At 42.6% G+C, this 17,282-nt stretch overlaps 1 protein-coding gene across 1 annotated transcript in view; it reads right to left on the bottom strand.

Annotated features, from left to right (window-relative positions):
* TYMS (thymidylate synthetase) overlaps positions 1-15,544 on the bottom strand; it is a 29,173-nt gene extending 13,629 nt beyond the window's left edge. The window contains exons 1-5 of the mRNA XM_077135859.1: positions 15,309-15,544; positions 12,113-12,186; positions 9,262-9,436; positions 7,019-7,120; positions 4,610-4,785 (exon numbers count right to left, since the gene is read on the bottom strand). Of these exons, the coding sequence (XP_076991974.1) occupies positions 4,610-4,785; positions 7,019-7,120; positions 9,262-9,436; positions 12,113-12,186; positions 15,309-15,528 (747 nt within the window). The 5' untranslated portion in view covers positions 15,529-15,544. The remainder of the gene's footprint in view (positions 1-4,609; positions 4,786-7,018; positions 7,121-9,261; positions 9,437-12,112; positions 12,187-15,308) is intronic.
* Between the last annotated feature and the right edge of the window lie 1,738 nt (positions 15,545-17,282).

Raw genomic sequence — 17,282 nt, 5'->3', positions numbered from 1 at the left:
GCAGCTAGTTAATAGCCAGAACAGTACAGAACAACTTCTGGGGGAACATCAGTGACCCACACACTGTACATCAGTCTGGACCAGGTGGAATGGCTGAGGCCCCATACAGATCTGTGGGTCCCCAAGCCACGGAGGCCAGCATCCCTCCCCATTGGGCATGGCAGGCTGGTTTTCCCAGGGGAAAAGAAAAAGACTTTACTAGCAGGATGGGCTAAGCTCCAAATGTGGAATTAATTAACAAATTCTGACTACTGAAAATAAGCCCTCAGCACAGATGAGCCCAGAGTAAGTACTAAGGGTACTAGGAGTTTTGCCCAGCAGAGAGGGGGCAGGGCTGACAAAAAGAGATGGAAAAGCAGAGGCTTTTTGAGTCAGACAGGACAAAATACCGGAAAAAGGCTGGACCACAAGGAAAGGGGACACACAAGTGCCTGGACCTACACAGAGCCACATACCAACTTAAGCTTTTGACTGACAAACCGGAAGAACAGAGGTCTAGCTTTGAAAAGGCTTTTCTTTTTGCTTTTTGTCTACTCCTTAACAGCCCCACAAAAAAAAAGAAATTAAAAAAACAGGTTGAAGGTGAAAGGTTTGGGAAAAGATACTTCATGTAAACAACAATCAGAAAAGAGTAGGAGTAGCTATACTAATATCCGACAAATTAAGACTTCAAATGTACAACAATTAAAAGAGAAAAAGAAAGACACTAAGTATTAATAAAAGGAACAAGACATAACAATTACAAGTATTTATGCACTGAGCCAGAGCGCTCCAAAGTATATGAGGCAAACACTGACAACAAGGGAGAAATAGACATCTCTACCATAATAGTTGGAGACTTCAATTCCCCGCTCTCATCAATGGATAGAACATCTAGACAATAATCAATAAAGAAACAAAAAATTTGAATAATATGATAAATAAACTAGACTTAACAGACATTTACAGAACCTTACACCCCACAACAGCAGGATACACATTTTTCTCAAGTACTCATGGATCATTCTCCATGGATAGACCTTAGGCAGGATCACAAAGCAAGTCTCAATAAATTTAAAAAGACTGAAATCATACAAAACACTTTCTCAGATCATAAAGGAATGAATTTGGAAATCAGTAACAGGCAGAGGGCCAGAAAATCCACAAATATATGGAGGCTAAACAACACACTCTAAAACAACCAGTGGATTAAAGAAGAAATTACAAGAGAAATCAGTAAATATTTCATAGCAAATGAAAATGAAAACATATCAAAATTTATGGGATGCAGCAAAGACAGTATTAAGAGGGAAATTTATCACCTTAAATGCCTATATTAAAAGAGAAGAGCAAAGAAAAAAATCAAGGAATTAACAGTTCACTTGAAAGAACTAGAGAAAGAACAGCAAATTAAACCCAAAACAAACAAAAGAAAAATAACAAAATTGGATTACAAATAAATGAAATATGAAAACTACCGAGAAAATAAACAAAACCAGAAGTTGGTTCTCTGAGAAAAATCAATAAAATTTATGGATCCTTAGCTCTAGATTGACCGAAAAAATAAAAAATAAAAGACAGGATGCAAATAAATAAAATCAGAAATGGAAGAGGAGACATAACCACTGATCCTGTAGAAATAAAGGAGGTACCTTTTATCAATGATATGGACAGATGAGTAAAAAATATGGATACAAAATAAATAAATAATAGGAGGAACAAATATTAAAATAAATTGAGTAGACAGAAATACTAGTGATCAATGAAAGGGAGTGGTAAGGGGTATAGGGAAAAAATAGGGGGAACAAAGGTTAAAATACATTGGATAGATGGAAATACTAGCCATCAATGAGAGGGAGGGGTCAGGGGTATGGTATGTATGAGTGTTCTCTTTTTTCTTTTAATTTCTTTTTCTGGAGTGATGCAAATGTTCTAAGAAATGATCATGGTGATGAATATACAACTATGTGATGATATTGTGAGCCACTGATTATACACTAAGTATGGAATGTTTGTATGTTAAGAATGTTCATATTTGTATGTTGTTTTGTTTCGTCAATAAAAATATTAAAAATAAATAAAAGAAATAAAGGACATAATGAGAGGACACTATGAGCAACAATATGCTAACAAACTAGACAATGTAGATGAAATGGACAACTTCCTAGAAAGGCATGAAATGGACAACTTCCTAGAAAGGCATGAAAACAACATGATTCTGGCACAGTGACAGACATATAGGTCAATGGAATTGAATTCATAGTTCAGAAATAAGCTCTCACATTGATTTTGACAATGGTGTCAAATCCACTCAGTAGAGAAAGAATAGTCTCTTAAACAAATGGTGCTGGGAAAACTGGAGCTCCATATGCAAAAGAATGAAAAGTGGGTCCCTACCACATATGATAAACAAAAATTAACTCAAAATGGATCAAAGGCCTAAATATAAAATCTAAAACTATACAACTCCTAGAAGAAAACACAGGGAAGTATCTCAGGACCTTGTGGTAGGCAATGGTTTCTTAGACTTGATACCAAAAGCAAAACAACAGAAGAAAACAGATAAATAGGACTTCATCAAAATTAAAAATTTTTGTACATCAAAGGACTTTATCAAGAAATTAAGTAGACAACTTACAAAATAATATATCTGGAATCCACATATATGATAAGGGTTTAATACTTTAGAGTATATAAAGAATTCCTACAACTCATCAACGAGACTAACAACCCTATTAAAAAATGGGCAAAAGACCTGCATAGAAATTTCTCCAAAAAGGATACATGAAAGACCAATACCACATGAATATATGAGCAATCATTACCCATTAAGGAAATGTAAATCAAAACCACAATTTGATACCATTTCAGCCCAATCAGAATGAGTATTATGAAAAAACAAGTATTTAAGAGGATGTGAAGAAATAGGAACATTCACTCATCATTGGTGGAAATGTAAAATGGTGCATCTGCCGTGGAAGACAGTTTAGAGGTTCTTCAGAAAGTTAAACATGGAATTACAAAATGACTTAGCAATCACACTAAGTATATACCCAAAAGAAATGAAAGTAGGGACTCGAACAGATATTTGCACACCAATGTTCAAAGTGGCGTTGTTCATAATGGCCAAAAGACAGAAATAACCCAAACATCCATCGGCCAATGAATGGATAACAAACTGTGGTATATACACACCATAGAACATTATTAGCTGTAAAAAGGAATGAAGTTCTGATAACATGCAACAACATGAATGAATCTTGAATACATCATGTTGAATAAAATAAGCCAGACACACAATGGCTGTGAGATTCCAGAGTCGAGAGGTTATCCTGGAGGTTATTCTTATGCATTAAGTTAATATCACCTTGTTATTCAAGATTTAGTGGAGAGGCTGGAGGGAACTGTCTGAAAATGTAGAGCTGTGTTATAGTAGCTGTGTTTCTTGAAGATGATTGTATAATGATGTGACTGTGTGATTGTGAAAACCTTCTGTCTGATGCTCCTTTTATCTACGTTGTCAAGAGACGAGTAGAACATATGGAATAAAAATAAATAGGGGGAACAAAAAATGTTAAAATAAATTTAGTTTGATAACTTTTCATCATGAATGCCACTGAATCAAAATAAATAAATAAATAAATAAATTCAGTTTGAAATGCTAGTGATAAATGGAAGTGAGGGGTAAGGGGTATGGTATGTATAATCTTTTTTTTTCTGTTATCGTTTTATTTCTTTTTCTGTTGTCTTTTTACTTCTTTTTCTGAATTGATGCAAATGTTCTAAGAAATGATGAATATGTAACTGTGATGATACTGAGAATTACTGATTATATATGTAGAACGGAATGATATGTTAATGTTTTTGTTTGTTCTTAATTTTTTAATTAATAAATAAATAAATTAAAAAAAATAAACCCAGACACAAAAGGACACATATTGTATGATCTCACTGATATGAAATAATTAGAATAAGCAAATTCAAAGTCAAACTAAAACACAGGTTAAGAGGGGTTGGAGTGGGGAAGAAATGGAGACTTAATGCTTTATTGGTATAGTTTCTCTTTAGTGTGATGGAATTTTTGGTAATGGATGGTGGTGGTGACAGTACAACATTGTGAATATAACACCACCACCGAATTATATATTTGATGTATATTACTAGAATAAAAAAAGGATTGTACAGCACAGCTCTAATGTAAACTATGGACTACAGTTAATAATAAAATAACCTTTCATCAACTGTAACAAAGATAGGACACTAATACAAAGTGTTAATAAGAGGGAAAACTGGGTGGCAGTACATGCCAACTATGTATTTTCTGCATAATTCTTCTGTAATCCTACAACTTCTCTAATAAAAATACTACATACATACAAAAAGAATTCAACTATGATAGCTTTTGGAAAGTTAATTCATGAAAGTTGTCTTAATTTGTTAGTTGATGTAGAACACAAGGATACAAAAGCTTCATGCAAGGTTACAGAGTGAGCCAGCTTCTTATATACGTGTCTCAAATTTTAGAACTAATTAGATACTGAATTCTTGGCAATTAGTTTTTCCATGTTAAAAAATCTAGGTGCTCGGTGCATTACATGCTAACGACCCATTTTTCCCACCAGCTGCCCACCTTCAGGCCTGTGATGTGTGCGATCATGTAGGTGAGCAGGGCGTAGCTCGCGATGTTGAAAGGCACTCCGAGGCCCATGTCTCCCGACCGCTGGTACAGCTGGCACGAAAGCTCGCCATTGCCCACGTAGAACTGGCAGAGGGCATGGCATGGCGGCAGTGCCATCAGTGGAAGATCTAAGGAGCCAGAACAAAGGAAAACAAGGAGGGGAGTGGTTTTAAAGCACATAGTTCTAGGCAAAATAAGAGAGTTACAGAAGCCAACTCATGGTGTAGAGACCTTAAGAACCACTGGGCAACAGCCAACCCGGAACCATACCTTCCACTCGTATCAAAGACCATTCCAAAGAGACGATCGCTAAATACACTAAATGATCCTGGACTAAATATCCTGAAACTTGATAAACTGTACTTACAGTGATTGCTAAGTGAGTATCCTTGTTCTTAGGAAAGGCACACGAGAACATTAAATGCTCCAGGAAGAGGATGTGACGGTGGCTTCTAAACACCTATTCTTAACTGTTTTTTAAACATAAAACTAGATAAATGAACGGATGGATAGATGGATGGAATGGTATGGCAAATGTGACAATGTTTTCAAAGTTGGTGGATCTGAGGAAATACAAATGGCCAAAAGGCACATGAAGAGATGCTCAATGTCCCTGGCCATTAGAGAAATGCAAATCAAAACCACAATGAGATATCATCTCACACCCACCAGAATGACCATTATCAACAAAACAGAAAATGACAAGTGCTGGAGAGGATGCGGAGAAAGAGGCACACTTATCCACTGTTGGTGGGAATGTCAAATGGTGCAACCACTGTGGAAGGCAGTTTGGCAGTTCCTCAAAAAATTGAATATAGAATTGCCATACGACCCAGCAATACCATTGCTAGGTATCTACTCAAAGGACTTAAGGGCAAAGACACAAACGGACATTTGCACATCAATGTTTATAGCAGCATTATTTACAATTGCAAAGAGATAGAAACAGCCAAAATGTCCATCAACAGATGAGTGGCTAAACAAACTGTGGTATATACATACGATGGAATATTATGCAGCTTTAAGACAGAATAAACTTATGAAGCATGTAATAACATGGATGGACCTAGAGAACATTATGCTGAGTGAGTCTAGCCAAAAACTAAAGGACAAATACTGTATGGTCCCACTGATGTGAACCTACATTCGAGAATAAACTTGGAATATGTCATTGGTAACAGAGACCAGGAGTTAGAAACAGGGTAAGATAATGGGTAATTGGAGCTGAAGGGATACAGACTGTGCAACAGGACTAGATACAAAAACTCAAAAATGGACAGCACAATAATACCTAATTGTAATGTAATTATGTTAAAACACTGAATGAAGCTGCATCTGAGCTATAGTTTTTTGTTTGTTTGTTTGTTTGTGTCTTTTGTTTTTTTTTTCCTTTTTTATTATTTTTATTTTTTTCTCTATATTAACATTCTATATCTTTTTCTGTTGTTTTGCTAGTTCGTTTCCTAAATCGATGCAAATGTACTAAGAAATGATGATCATGCATCTATGTGATGATGTTAAGAATTACTGAGTGCATATGTAGAATGGAATGATTTCTAAATGTTGTGTTAATTTCTTTTTTTTCTTTAATTAATAAAAAAAAAAAGTTGGTGGATCTGGATTATCTGGGTGAAGGGTACGTTGGAGGTTGGAGTTCTCTGCCTGGGGTTTGTATTATTTTTGCAACTGTCTTTTAAGTTTGACATTTTTCCAAAATAAAAAGTAAAACAAACAAACAACAATGAAAAAACCTAGACCATTCCAACCCTGGTGGTGGCACGAAGCTGATGGAAACCCAGCCACGAGCATGAGACTTCTGCAGTCAACGTTTACAGCTGCAGTAATGCTCTCCCATCAGAGCTGAAATTATTTATTTGTGCTACCTTCATGGCCCCAAACTATAATACAAGAGGAATTCATTCACCTGCAGCTGAATTCATTCAATTGCATATCAGGCACACTCCTATATTCAGTCTCTTATACATGTAAAATTTCAGTCTGGGCACTCCTTATACCCCCGGTAGAAATTTTAATTTTACCATACAAGTGTTTAAAAATGTTAATGAAGTGGAGACGGTCTGAAACCTCCTCCGCTCCAATTTAAAGCCTTAAAATCTTATGTATAATTTTATAGGCAATTTAAATCCCTTTTCTGGAGTGCAAACTAGAATATATGAATTAAGAACATTTGCATCCAATGTCATAATCTGACCACATGCGACTCCCCAAGGTCATACAAACCGTGTGTAACCTCCCAAGGTCACACAAGCCATCATGTACCTCCGCAGGAGGCCACACACAGCACTTCCCTTCACGATAACAGAATTGTTAGTATAAGAGGCAAACTGGGATGCTTTCAACCTTTTGGATTCCAAGCACACATGATGATTCTTCTGTCATTGGGATTGGTTTTGATCGTGTCAATCACCTTTTGCAGCTGGTCTATTCCTTGGCCTGAATAATCTGTAGAATTGTCAAAAGAGAGAACATGCATTCAGACATTTATCATAGCCTCCCATGAGCTCAGCTTTTGAGGTCGTCTCTCTTAAAGCCTTTCACCCCATGTCTTTCCATACCCCTGCTGACCATGGTTAGGAGATCACCCAGGAATTCTACAAACTTCTCCAATCTCATTGGCTTATATGTTTAACCTCCCTGGGTCTATCGTCTGGAGCTATAACAAAACCTATTTTCTTTCCTATGAAGAGTTCTTTAAGTATTTAGTCCATTCCATTGTCACCACCTCCCAAAACCACTAACCTTCTCCAATCTAAACAATCTTAGTTTCGTCCAGTGGTCCCTGTGGAAATTAGCCTCTATACCCATCAACCATTCTTGTCACATTTCACTGATACAATCTAGTCTATCCACATCCCATAGCAATGATTGGGTCTAAAATACAATATATCATTTCATAAATATTCCAACTATATCACAGTACTTTAGATTCCTTCCTCTGACCTAGATATTATCCTTTCAACACTCCCACCTAAAATCATGACTTAACAGCCAAGCACGCTACTGACCTGTAAGTATCAGGAAACCTCTACAGTAACTATACCATCTTATGCTGTTCTCCCATTTCTGGCTCTAGACTAACTCCTTCCTTCTGAACTGGAACTTGAAACTGAACCATGATTTTGTTAAAAATGCAGAGCTTTATTATTTTCTTCCAGTTAAACTTTCACTTATTGGTATTACACTATATTCTAGTCCAGCGGTTCTTTACATTTTTGGAGAAAGTCTTCTTGTGACCACAGTTCCAATAAAGGTAACAGCAAAGATTTTTAAAAGATCAGCTGTGTTGGTTGTATCTTGGTTGTGACAGTGGTTACATGAATCTACATGTGATAAAACTGCACACATAAACACACGAATGAATGCATGTAGAACTGGTGAAATTTGGTAAGCTCTGTGGACTGCACCAAAGTCAGTTTATCAAGATGTTGCCATTGGCGGAAACTGGGTGAAGGGAAGGGGGGACTTCTCTGCAAGTACTTTTCAACTTCCTGTAAATTTTGATTTCAAAATAAAAATTTAAAAACAAAAAAAGACAATCTCCCCTATGGAAATCCTACAGCTGAGCAAAACTCTAAGGCCATCACGTTATTATGGCCCCTTAAGCAACAATAATTACTGAAAACTGAGCAGGGTTTAAGGCCCCATGAAGCCAGGAAAAGGCCTTGCATCCCAAGAAGGATGTCCTAGGACAGAAGCTGCTAACAGCCTTCCGGTCATTTACCTGCACAAGTTGGAGCCACACAGCATTTTTGAATTTTCTGAAGAGCTCCTAATACTTACAAAACCTCATGACCACACATCAAACACAAATTTTAGAATTTTATTGAAGAATTCTAACCCTGGGCCCTAATTCCTCCAGCTGGCTAGAGGGGAGATGTGACTATCCCTTTTAGAGGGGACTCTTTCTCTCCAGTTTACAGGTCCCTACTCAGCCGGGAAATTATATCTGCCTGTCCTTCCACCCCCTCATCCCCACCCCCCACCACAACATTCCTGGGCAGGCATTTGCTTCTGTAATCCCTCTCCAAAGGACAGGTGGGACTAAAAAAGCCAAAGGATAGAGCTGGGCTCTGTGACATTCAGCAAGTGTGACACTGATAGTCACAGAGGAACGTGGAAGCGGGGTAAGATAGTTAACTCTCCCTGAACCCCAGCCAGGCACGGAGGAGAGGGTGACAGAGGATTGTGCCGTGACCCCAGAATCCCATAGAGTTTTCAGTTTCGAAAAGGAAGGTCAAGGATGCTACAAGGCGACATCTGAGCTTCTTGTCCCACAAATGATCCTCCAATACCTAATCCCAACACAGCTACCAACTGTAGACCATGAGCTATCTGCAAATGAAATAAATATGTTAAGAGCTGAGTACCCAGTAAGCGCTCAATAAAAATAAATGTTTGTCTCCAGGACCGTGAGTGACCTCAGTGGACCGTGCTCCACCACTCTAGAACGGCCTCTCTGTGTCATGACTCTACATCAACTCCCCAGGTAGTAACTGCTTTGCTCCCAGAATTTACGTATTTGAAACAATGGAGCACACATGCTATCACAGACGTCTGAGGCTTCCCACCCTTTGCCTCTTCACCTGAATTCATATCTTTGTATTCTGCCCCAAAATGCCTCCACTGAAAGCCATAAACTGGGCCCAAGTCTCCTTCTTCTCTGGTGGAGAATCCCAGGCCATCCAGAAAGTCGCGTGATCCATTGGCATCCCAGATTTTCACTCCCTTAGATGAGAGTTCTTTAGCATTGGTGGATCCCTGGAAGAGATTGGGAGAGGATACCAGACACTCAAGTGAATTCCGAATCCTCTGTTGATGCCCCAAGACTGACCCTCAAGAGGGCATCCCAGCTGTGCCTGAAATGCCCGGAGCAGGTACTCATCACCATCCCTGTGAAGTTCATCCTATCTTTCTTAGTGGGCCAGCCCCAGCCCAGATTTTCTGATGGTCTGAAGGACAATCTGATCTCCTTTTTCAGAACCATACCCTTTCATCTTTTTAAATTTTCTAAACACCTCCAGGACCTTTATTCCCACCTCATCTGATAGTTTTGTGTTTCTTAACTGTCATGGTCAGGTTCATGTGTCAACTTAGCCAAGTGGTGGTACCTGTTTGTCTGGTTGGGCAAGTGCTGGCCTGTCTGTTGCGATGAGGACATTTCACAGAATTAAATCATGATCGGGTCAGCTGCATCCACAGCTGATTCCATTTGTAATCAGCCAAAGGGGCATGCCTTCTGCAATGAGTGATGTTTAATCTGATCAGTGGAAGCCTATTAAGGAGGATTCAGAAGAGAGAGGCTCTCCTCCTGTTTTGGCTGGCGAGCCTCTCCTGTGGAGTTCATCCAGAACCTCCATCGGAATCGTCAGCTTCACAACCTGCCCTGTGGATTTTGGACTCTGTGTTCCCGCAGTCACGCGAGACACTTTTATAAAATTTTATATTTGCGAGTGTTCCCTGTTCATTCTGTTTCTCTAAAGAACCCTAACTAATACATTAACTAAACATGTTCTGCCTCTAAGTGTGAAACCCCAAAATGTACTTTATGCCTCCTGTGTACTCAGTCTAATTTATACCTGGCATATTTAGGATATTTCATTGACCAGCCTAATCAGCATTAGCTTTTCTGGCCAATATATCAGTCACATTGAACTAAATGTGGACCTTATTCATCCATGTCTTATACATGTCACTATAAAGTTATATTTATCCCCAACTTATATGCTGTTTTTTTTGCCAAGTACAAAGCCTTATGTTTCTTGCTCTTCTGTTTTACCTCATTACATCCTCAACCGTGTCCTGACCATGCATCTTCTCTCCACCTTCAGGATGGTCAAGGATAGCCCCATGGTCTGCCTTGTGCCCCTCTGGATAGAAGCTGGGTATTAGCAAGGCTTTGGTGCCACAGACACCTGGGCTCAGGGCCTGGCCCTTCTACCTACCTTCTCCTCTGACCAGCTCCCAAAGTCCTCTAGCTTCATTCTCTTCATCTCTATAAGAGTAGTTTACTAGTTTACCACATGGTCAATGTGCGGTTTAGGTAATACAAGCAAAACACTTGGTGCTCAATAAATATTATCTATCACACAACCCCATTCCTCCATCTTGTCCACGGATCCCAAGCTCTAGTACAGGGACATTGTGACTTCTGTATTGTCCTGTAGCACCCAAAGAGTAGCCCTATCAAGGGGTGAGTCTGACATGTTCCTGGTGAGGGCTTTGTAGGAGGCTGAATCCAAGTTTTAAGTTAAAACTGATAAATTCATTTATTTTCTGGGCATCTTACTTCCTCCCTTGCCATTGTTGAGTTTGTCTTCATTTTTTCACTCCCAACAAATAATTTCTCAATCTTTCACACATTGCTTCAAGTCTCCCTTTCCATCCATTTGAACTGGGCTCTTGCCAGCCTGTCCTTTTCTTAGATTTCTGACGATGCATTTGGAACCAAAGGCTCTCCGTCCACTGAGACAGATGAACACGGAACAAAAATACCCCCAGGAGCACTGAACTAATGGGGGCTGGAGTGGATTCAAAGATCCTTTCAACATGGAGTAAAGGTCCTTAGATCTGATTTGACTCAAGAAACCACAAGCCACCCCAAGTGCTCTGAAGAAGGGGTCCCTCCTTCTAGCAGGACCCAGAACCAAGTCAATTTTCAGCAATGGATGCAGCTTCCCTGGTCCTGGACCACAACGAGGGGGGAGGCAGAAGCGAGGGGGAGCTCAGTGCCTGGCCACTGTCACCATGATGGCACTCTAGTCTGCCAAAAGGGCCTGCTCCACTCTTTGGAAGGCGTGTGTCTGATTACTCAAGAGGCTCTTCTCGTTTATAAGAAAAAGAACGTGTTTGGCACCTGTAATCAGTGTTCAATATATGCTGGGTGCCTATTATGTGGCAGGCTGTGTTGTGAGCTCTGGGGATATGCCAGTGAACAAGAAAAGAAAAACCTTTGCCCTATGGAGCTTATGATACATCTTATTTGTTCTTCCAGTGGGGGGTGGGGGGGAGACAAGACATTCCATACCAGACAGTGATAAGTGGTATGGGGAAAAATAAATGAGGGGGACAGAGAATCACAGCCTCAGATAGAAAGGGCAGGGCAGAAAACTGAAGATGAGGGAGGATGGCCTGCTACAAGCGAGGGGACAAAGATTCCCGGGGGGGAAAAGGGAACAGCAAGTGCCAGAGCTCCAGGAAGGACCCTCTGGGTGTGCTCAAAGATTAGCAGGAGCCCAGGTGGGAAGAGCAAAGAGTGTGAGCAGGAGGGTGGCAGCTGGGCCACGTGAGCCTTCCCCCATCCCCACCCTTGCTGAGTAAAAGGGAAACCATAAGGGCTTCAGACCAAGGAGTGATGGGATCTGACTCCTAAAAGGACTTCATTGGCTGCCCTGTTGAGAACAGACTGTCCACTTCCCAAAGCAGCAAATTCTTTACCTTGATAAACCACAGCAACTCCTCCAAAACGCCCTTCCAGAATACGCGCTTGGTGGTCAGCAGAGGAAATTCATCTGAAAAACAATTTGCCATGCAATTTGAAATTGAAAAAAACATAGATCACCCCCCCCCAAATTTCACTTTGGAAGGAAAGTGGCAGGAAGTAAGGTGACCTCAGGCCCTGGGTGATCCCAGGATCATCCAAGAGGCTATGGCTCCTCCACCAAGCGGACATCACTGATGAGGCTGGGGTCCCAGGGTGCATCGGCCAGCCAATGACCCAAGCCAGGCTTAGCCTGCCTGACCCCGTGACCGCTGGGCTCGGGGAAAGTCACAAAATGAGATGGGGGTGGAGATGCCCAAATGGAAAGGGAAGGGGAAAGCGCCTACCCACCACCCAGGCAGTGCGAATCTTATCAAGGCTCAAAGAAAGCACAAAACCTGCCCCAGGACCGAGCTCAAAAGCTCTCAGGACGCACGTGTTCATCCTGCCAAGGAAAACTTGTTCAGGACCAGGGAACACCAGGTATCACATGGGCCGGAAGGAAGGAATTATTTTTAAATCTCCATAAAGCAAATTCAACACCATTTCTTTTTTAATATTCCAAAAACAGTAACCGTGTAAGATATTTCACGAGCACGATCCTATTTAAGGTTCAAACCACCCTCCTCGAGGCACTGCTATGATCTCCTTTTCTGAGGCATCAGGCAGGCAATAACGAAGTTTGTCACAGCATAAGGGATGAGAGGGGAGGCAGCCAGGGACAGGGAAATAAAACCCTCTCAGCTTCTCTCTAAGTGTGGCACAGAGCCATCCACATTGCCAGGTGTATGGTTATAACTCAAGCACCAACTTTTACTGGTATTGCCTATTGAGAATTACTTTCTCCATTTTTAACATATAAAGATGCTGAAAGTCCAAGCAGAAGGGCTGGGTGAAGAAGCCAGGTTCCGGGGTCGTGCAATGGTGGCTCAGTGGCAGAGTTCTCGACTGCCATGTAGAGACCTGGGTTCAATTACTGATGCCTGCCCATGCCCACCCCCCCCCAAAAAAACAAAAAAAAACCACCTAGGTTCTGACTCCTTCAAGACCACTAGGCTTGGAGCAGCCTGAAGGTGGCGCTCTCTGCTCAGTCAGAACCCCCCAAGCGGTCCAAGGCAGATTAGCCACAACCGCTTTTATTTCGGTCTCTAGGATGGGTGTGGGATGAGGGATTTCTTCCTCCTTCACTACCACGAATCTGCTTCCCCAATGCTAAGCCACCCCACTCAAAATCACCCTGAACCCCACTGTCAAAGGTGCTCTTCATCACAGAGGAACCCCCCTGCCCCCCCACTATTGACTGGGCAGCAGGTGCTCAATCAGGATAAAGGGGGAGTTGCCTGCAGGATGTCAGAGAAGGCAACTCACACCTAATGCCCTGGCCCCCTCTCCCCACCTGCTCTTTTGTCCCTGGAAAGCCTGACCTTAAGTGTTCTGAGCCACGTGATCAGCATATTACAGGATCAGGATATGACAGCTTCCAAGAGACACTTCCACCCAGGAGCTATCCTGTTTTAAAGGAAGCGGAAAGGACTAATATGAGCCCCTACTTGGACTCTTGGGTTAGTCAAGCCACAAAGCTGGCTTGTGGGGACTGGATGGGCAAATGCTGCTGACACTTCTGGCCTCTCCCTTCTCCAGCAGTTGTCTCAATGCTGCTGACACTTCTGGCCTCTCCCTTCTCCAGCAGTTGTCTCCGCCCAGACAATCTTCACTCCTTTTCAAAGAATCTGCATAAGGGGACAACCTGGAGGCTCACAATGGGCCCTGGGGAGAACATTTTGAACAAGGCCAGGCATATCCTCTTACACTCTCTAGTTTGGGACAAACAATAAACCAGATTGTGCCTGCTTTGGGGGATAAAGCAGGAGAAAACAGAACAACTGCAGGTCTCTGGTTTCCTACTCAACTCTTAAAAGCGTTAATGGACTACTGCAAGTCCCTAGTTTCTCATCTAGCTCCAAAGGAATTAATGTAATACCGCAAACCTCATGGGGAAAAAATTTCCCCAAAGGCCCTGAAACCTCCCCAAACCATAAAAACTTGTAAAATCATGTGTCCAAAGTGAATGCTTAGTAACAGAAAGCCTGGGGTTGTAACGATTGGTAAACATCTGCACAAAGACAAATTTTGGATACATGATGGCTGGACACAAGCATCAACGGTTCTCTATTCCTGAAACAATTCTAGTCCTGTAAGCCCCTGGTGTTCAAGGGTTACTTTGGGAACCTGCCACCAGTAAAACCTTCCTATAAAACAAGCGTACCCACTCCACCCAGTGGGTGTTCCTCCCTTGCACACTTCTTTAACGTGTACTCTCTTCTCTTTTTGTCTTTAATGAGCTTTACTACTTACTCCTGCTGGCCCTCTCGTTTATCTAAATTCTTTTAGCAATGAGACTCCTGACCTTAGAACAGGGCTCAGCTGGTACGACTGCCAATCGATTACAGGGATATGGCACTGAGGTGGCAGCATAGAGGGACCCGATTTTACATCCCAACTCTGTCTCCCTATCTGTGTGCCTGCAGGGGGCTGACCCCCTGCTCCTGTGCGTGTGAATCGTATGTAAATAGGACCTTTGAAGATGTTTTAGTTCCGGTGTGCCTGCCCTGAATGAGGGTGAGCCTTTATCCAATAAGGCTGAAGTCCTTAGAGGTAAAGGAAACTGGACTCCGAAGAAGCCACAGCACGCAACAAGAAGCCGAAAATCAAGGGAACCCAGAGGAGAAAGGAGAAGACCCTGCCACGTGACAGAAAAGCCAAGGAATCCCAAAAGGTTGCCTGCGCTGGCCCGGCAGGAAGCAAAGCTCCTTAGCCTCTGAAACCAAGAGCCAATACATTCCTGTTAAGACAACTCCTTGTACGACAGGTACACGTTTTAGCATCTGGGAGGGAAAAAACACAATGATACTACAGATATCATTTAGCTAGTCGGAGCCTCAGTTTTGCCATCTGCGGAATGGGAATAAGGCCATTTCCTCTACCCAAATGGAGGTTGGGTCTAAACGAGGGAAAACGTCTCGCGCCGCAGAAGGCATCTATAGACAACTGCAGCTCTGAGCCTACTTTATTTAGGATCCTGCCCCCCACCCCACCCCCAGCAGCGTCCTGCCCCGGGCGCGGGGTCGGGGGCCGGGGACCGAGCGCAGTCACCTCTCAGGCTGTAGCGCGCCTGCAGGCCGAACACCGACAGGGTGCCGGTGCCGGTGCGGTCCTCCTTTCTGGAGCCGCAGCGGAGGATATGCTCGATCTGCCCCAGGTACTGCAGCTCCCCGAGGGGCCGCGGCTCGGGCTCCTGCGCGCTGGGCACCGCCGAGTCTGCAGGCTGCTCATGCGAGGACGCGCGGGGCGGCTCGGAGCCGGGGGCCGGCATGATTATGGCAGGCGGCTGCGGCGGGGGCGGGCCGGACCCTTCCGGGCGCCTGTTTTTCCCGCCGCGGCGGGAGCTGCCCCGCCTCTTCCTGCGCCGCCGCCCGGGGTCCGCCCCGCCCCCAGGCGCGCGCTAGAGCCCAGGGCGCTCGGAGCTGCAGGGGGTGGTGTGCAGACTTTCCGAATCGCCTTGCATTTTGTCGGTTTTCAAAGACCTTAAGCCTGGAAAGAAATCCTAAGTCTGTTTGGGAAAAGCTGTCTTAACTGGAAGGTTTGGGAGTCGACCGCGCCGTTCTCTGGCAAGCGGAGCCTGCGACAATTCCCACGTGTTCCTGAAATCTTAAAGCAATTCAAACCCTCTTAACATGTTTTCGACAATTGAAGGGGATTTAGTAACAAGTGATTCGCATTTCTATTTTCTCCTGCTCCTGGCTAAAGGCCGACAGCTGGAGCAAGAGGAAAAATGAAGACTTTTGCTTGATTGGTGACTTTTTTAACTTTTCAGTATCGAATTTTTCCGTTTTTGTGAAATGTTTATTATGTAAGTGCTGGTGCATAGGAATTATTTGATTATGGCTTAAAATATGCTAATACACGTCTTGTACACTCAACTAGAAGTCTTTTGCATCAACACCAAATATTTATTGAGTGCATATATCATGTGCTCCGTTTGGGGATAAGGCTCTGCCTGAAACTTAAATATTGCCTTGCCATTCGGTAAAGTCGGTGGTGTTTTTCTGGTTGTCTCAAATTTATTCTCTTTGCTAGCTCAAGGTTAAAATTTTTAGCCCAGCCTGATATGGTCAGCAAAAGCAAACAAGCCTGTGTGTGGCACAAAGCCTGTACAAAATGAGCTGAATCCCGAAGACCATTTATAAAATAGCTGTCCAGTTAGATTAATTGGAGGGAAACAAAGAAAAGACTAGAGAAGAGTTTCACGGAACGTTTCACAAGCCCTGTGCTTGGAAAATGAATGCTGCTGTTTGGGTGTCAAAGGCCACAGCAAATTACATTCGGCTATTGGATAGTAGATACTTTAAATCTATTTATTCCATCACATTACTAGGCTGGCCTTTCCTAGGTCACCCTCAATTCTTACTCTGCCTCAGCAGCAACCGCACCCCCATGCCATTAAAATCCAAACAAAACAAAACCCCTGCCTCTCCTCTGGGAGTGAGATGGGCATCCTTTGTCCTTTTGTGCAGTTTGGATTGGGTGGATGGGGGTGGGCTGTCTCCAAAAAGGGGTGGGCATTCGTTTTGATGGTCATTTGGTAAGAAACAGGTGCTAAGTCAGAACACATGAACCCAGAAAACAGGCTTAGAGAGGAATGGGGACTCAAGTTGTCTGGGCCAGCTCCTTGATGGTAAGGGGCTAAAATTAAGTCTGCTGGGCTAGGCTGGGCCGTGAAAGGCTAACCTCTCAAGAGCTATGGCCCCACACCCCTGGGCTTCTAGCTTGCCTGCTAAATGTTGGCCAGTAAATGCAGGTATCCCCATGTTTCTAGTCACTTGGAAGATATCAGGCTGAAAATGGGAAAACTGTGTTTAATCCCACATTATCCTGGTATGTGTTACCCTCTGTGTTTATTTCCCTTTTGTTATTTTGAGCTTAGTTTCATTGTTCTGTCTGGATACTCTGCACACAGAGTAGAGCCCACATGGAGATAAACTCTTCTATTGTCAGACTTGAGGGATCCTGGTTTGATAATAAGAGAAAGTTTCTCTTGAAGAAGTGTTCCCCAAATGTTTGTTAGAA

The sequence above is a fragment of the Tamandua tetradactyla genome, chromosome 18 (genome assembly GCF_023851605.1).
Source record: "Tamandua tetradactyla isolate mTamTet1 chromosome 18, mTamTet1.pri, whole genome shotgun sequence".
In the NCBI taxonomy this organism is placed as follows: domain Eukaryota; kingdom Metazoa; phylum Chordata; class Mammalia; order Pilosa; family Myrmecophagidae; genus Tamandua; species Tamandua tetradactyla.
This window is presented reverse-complemented; position numbering and strand designations above follow the sequence as displayed.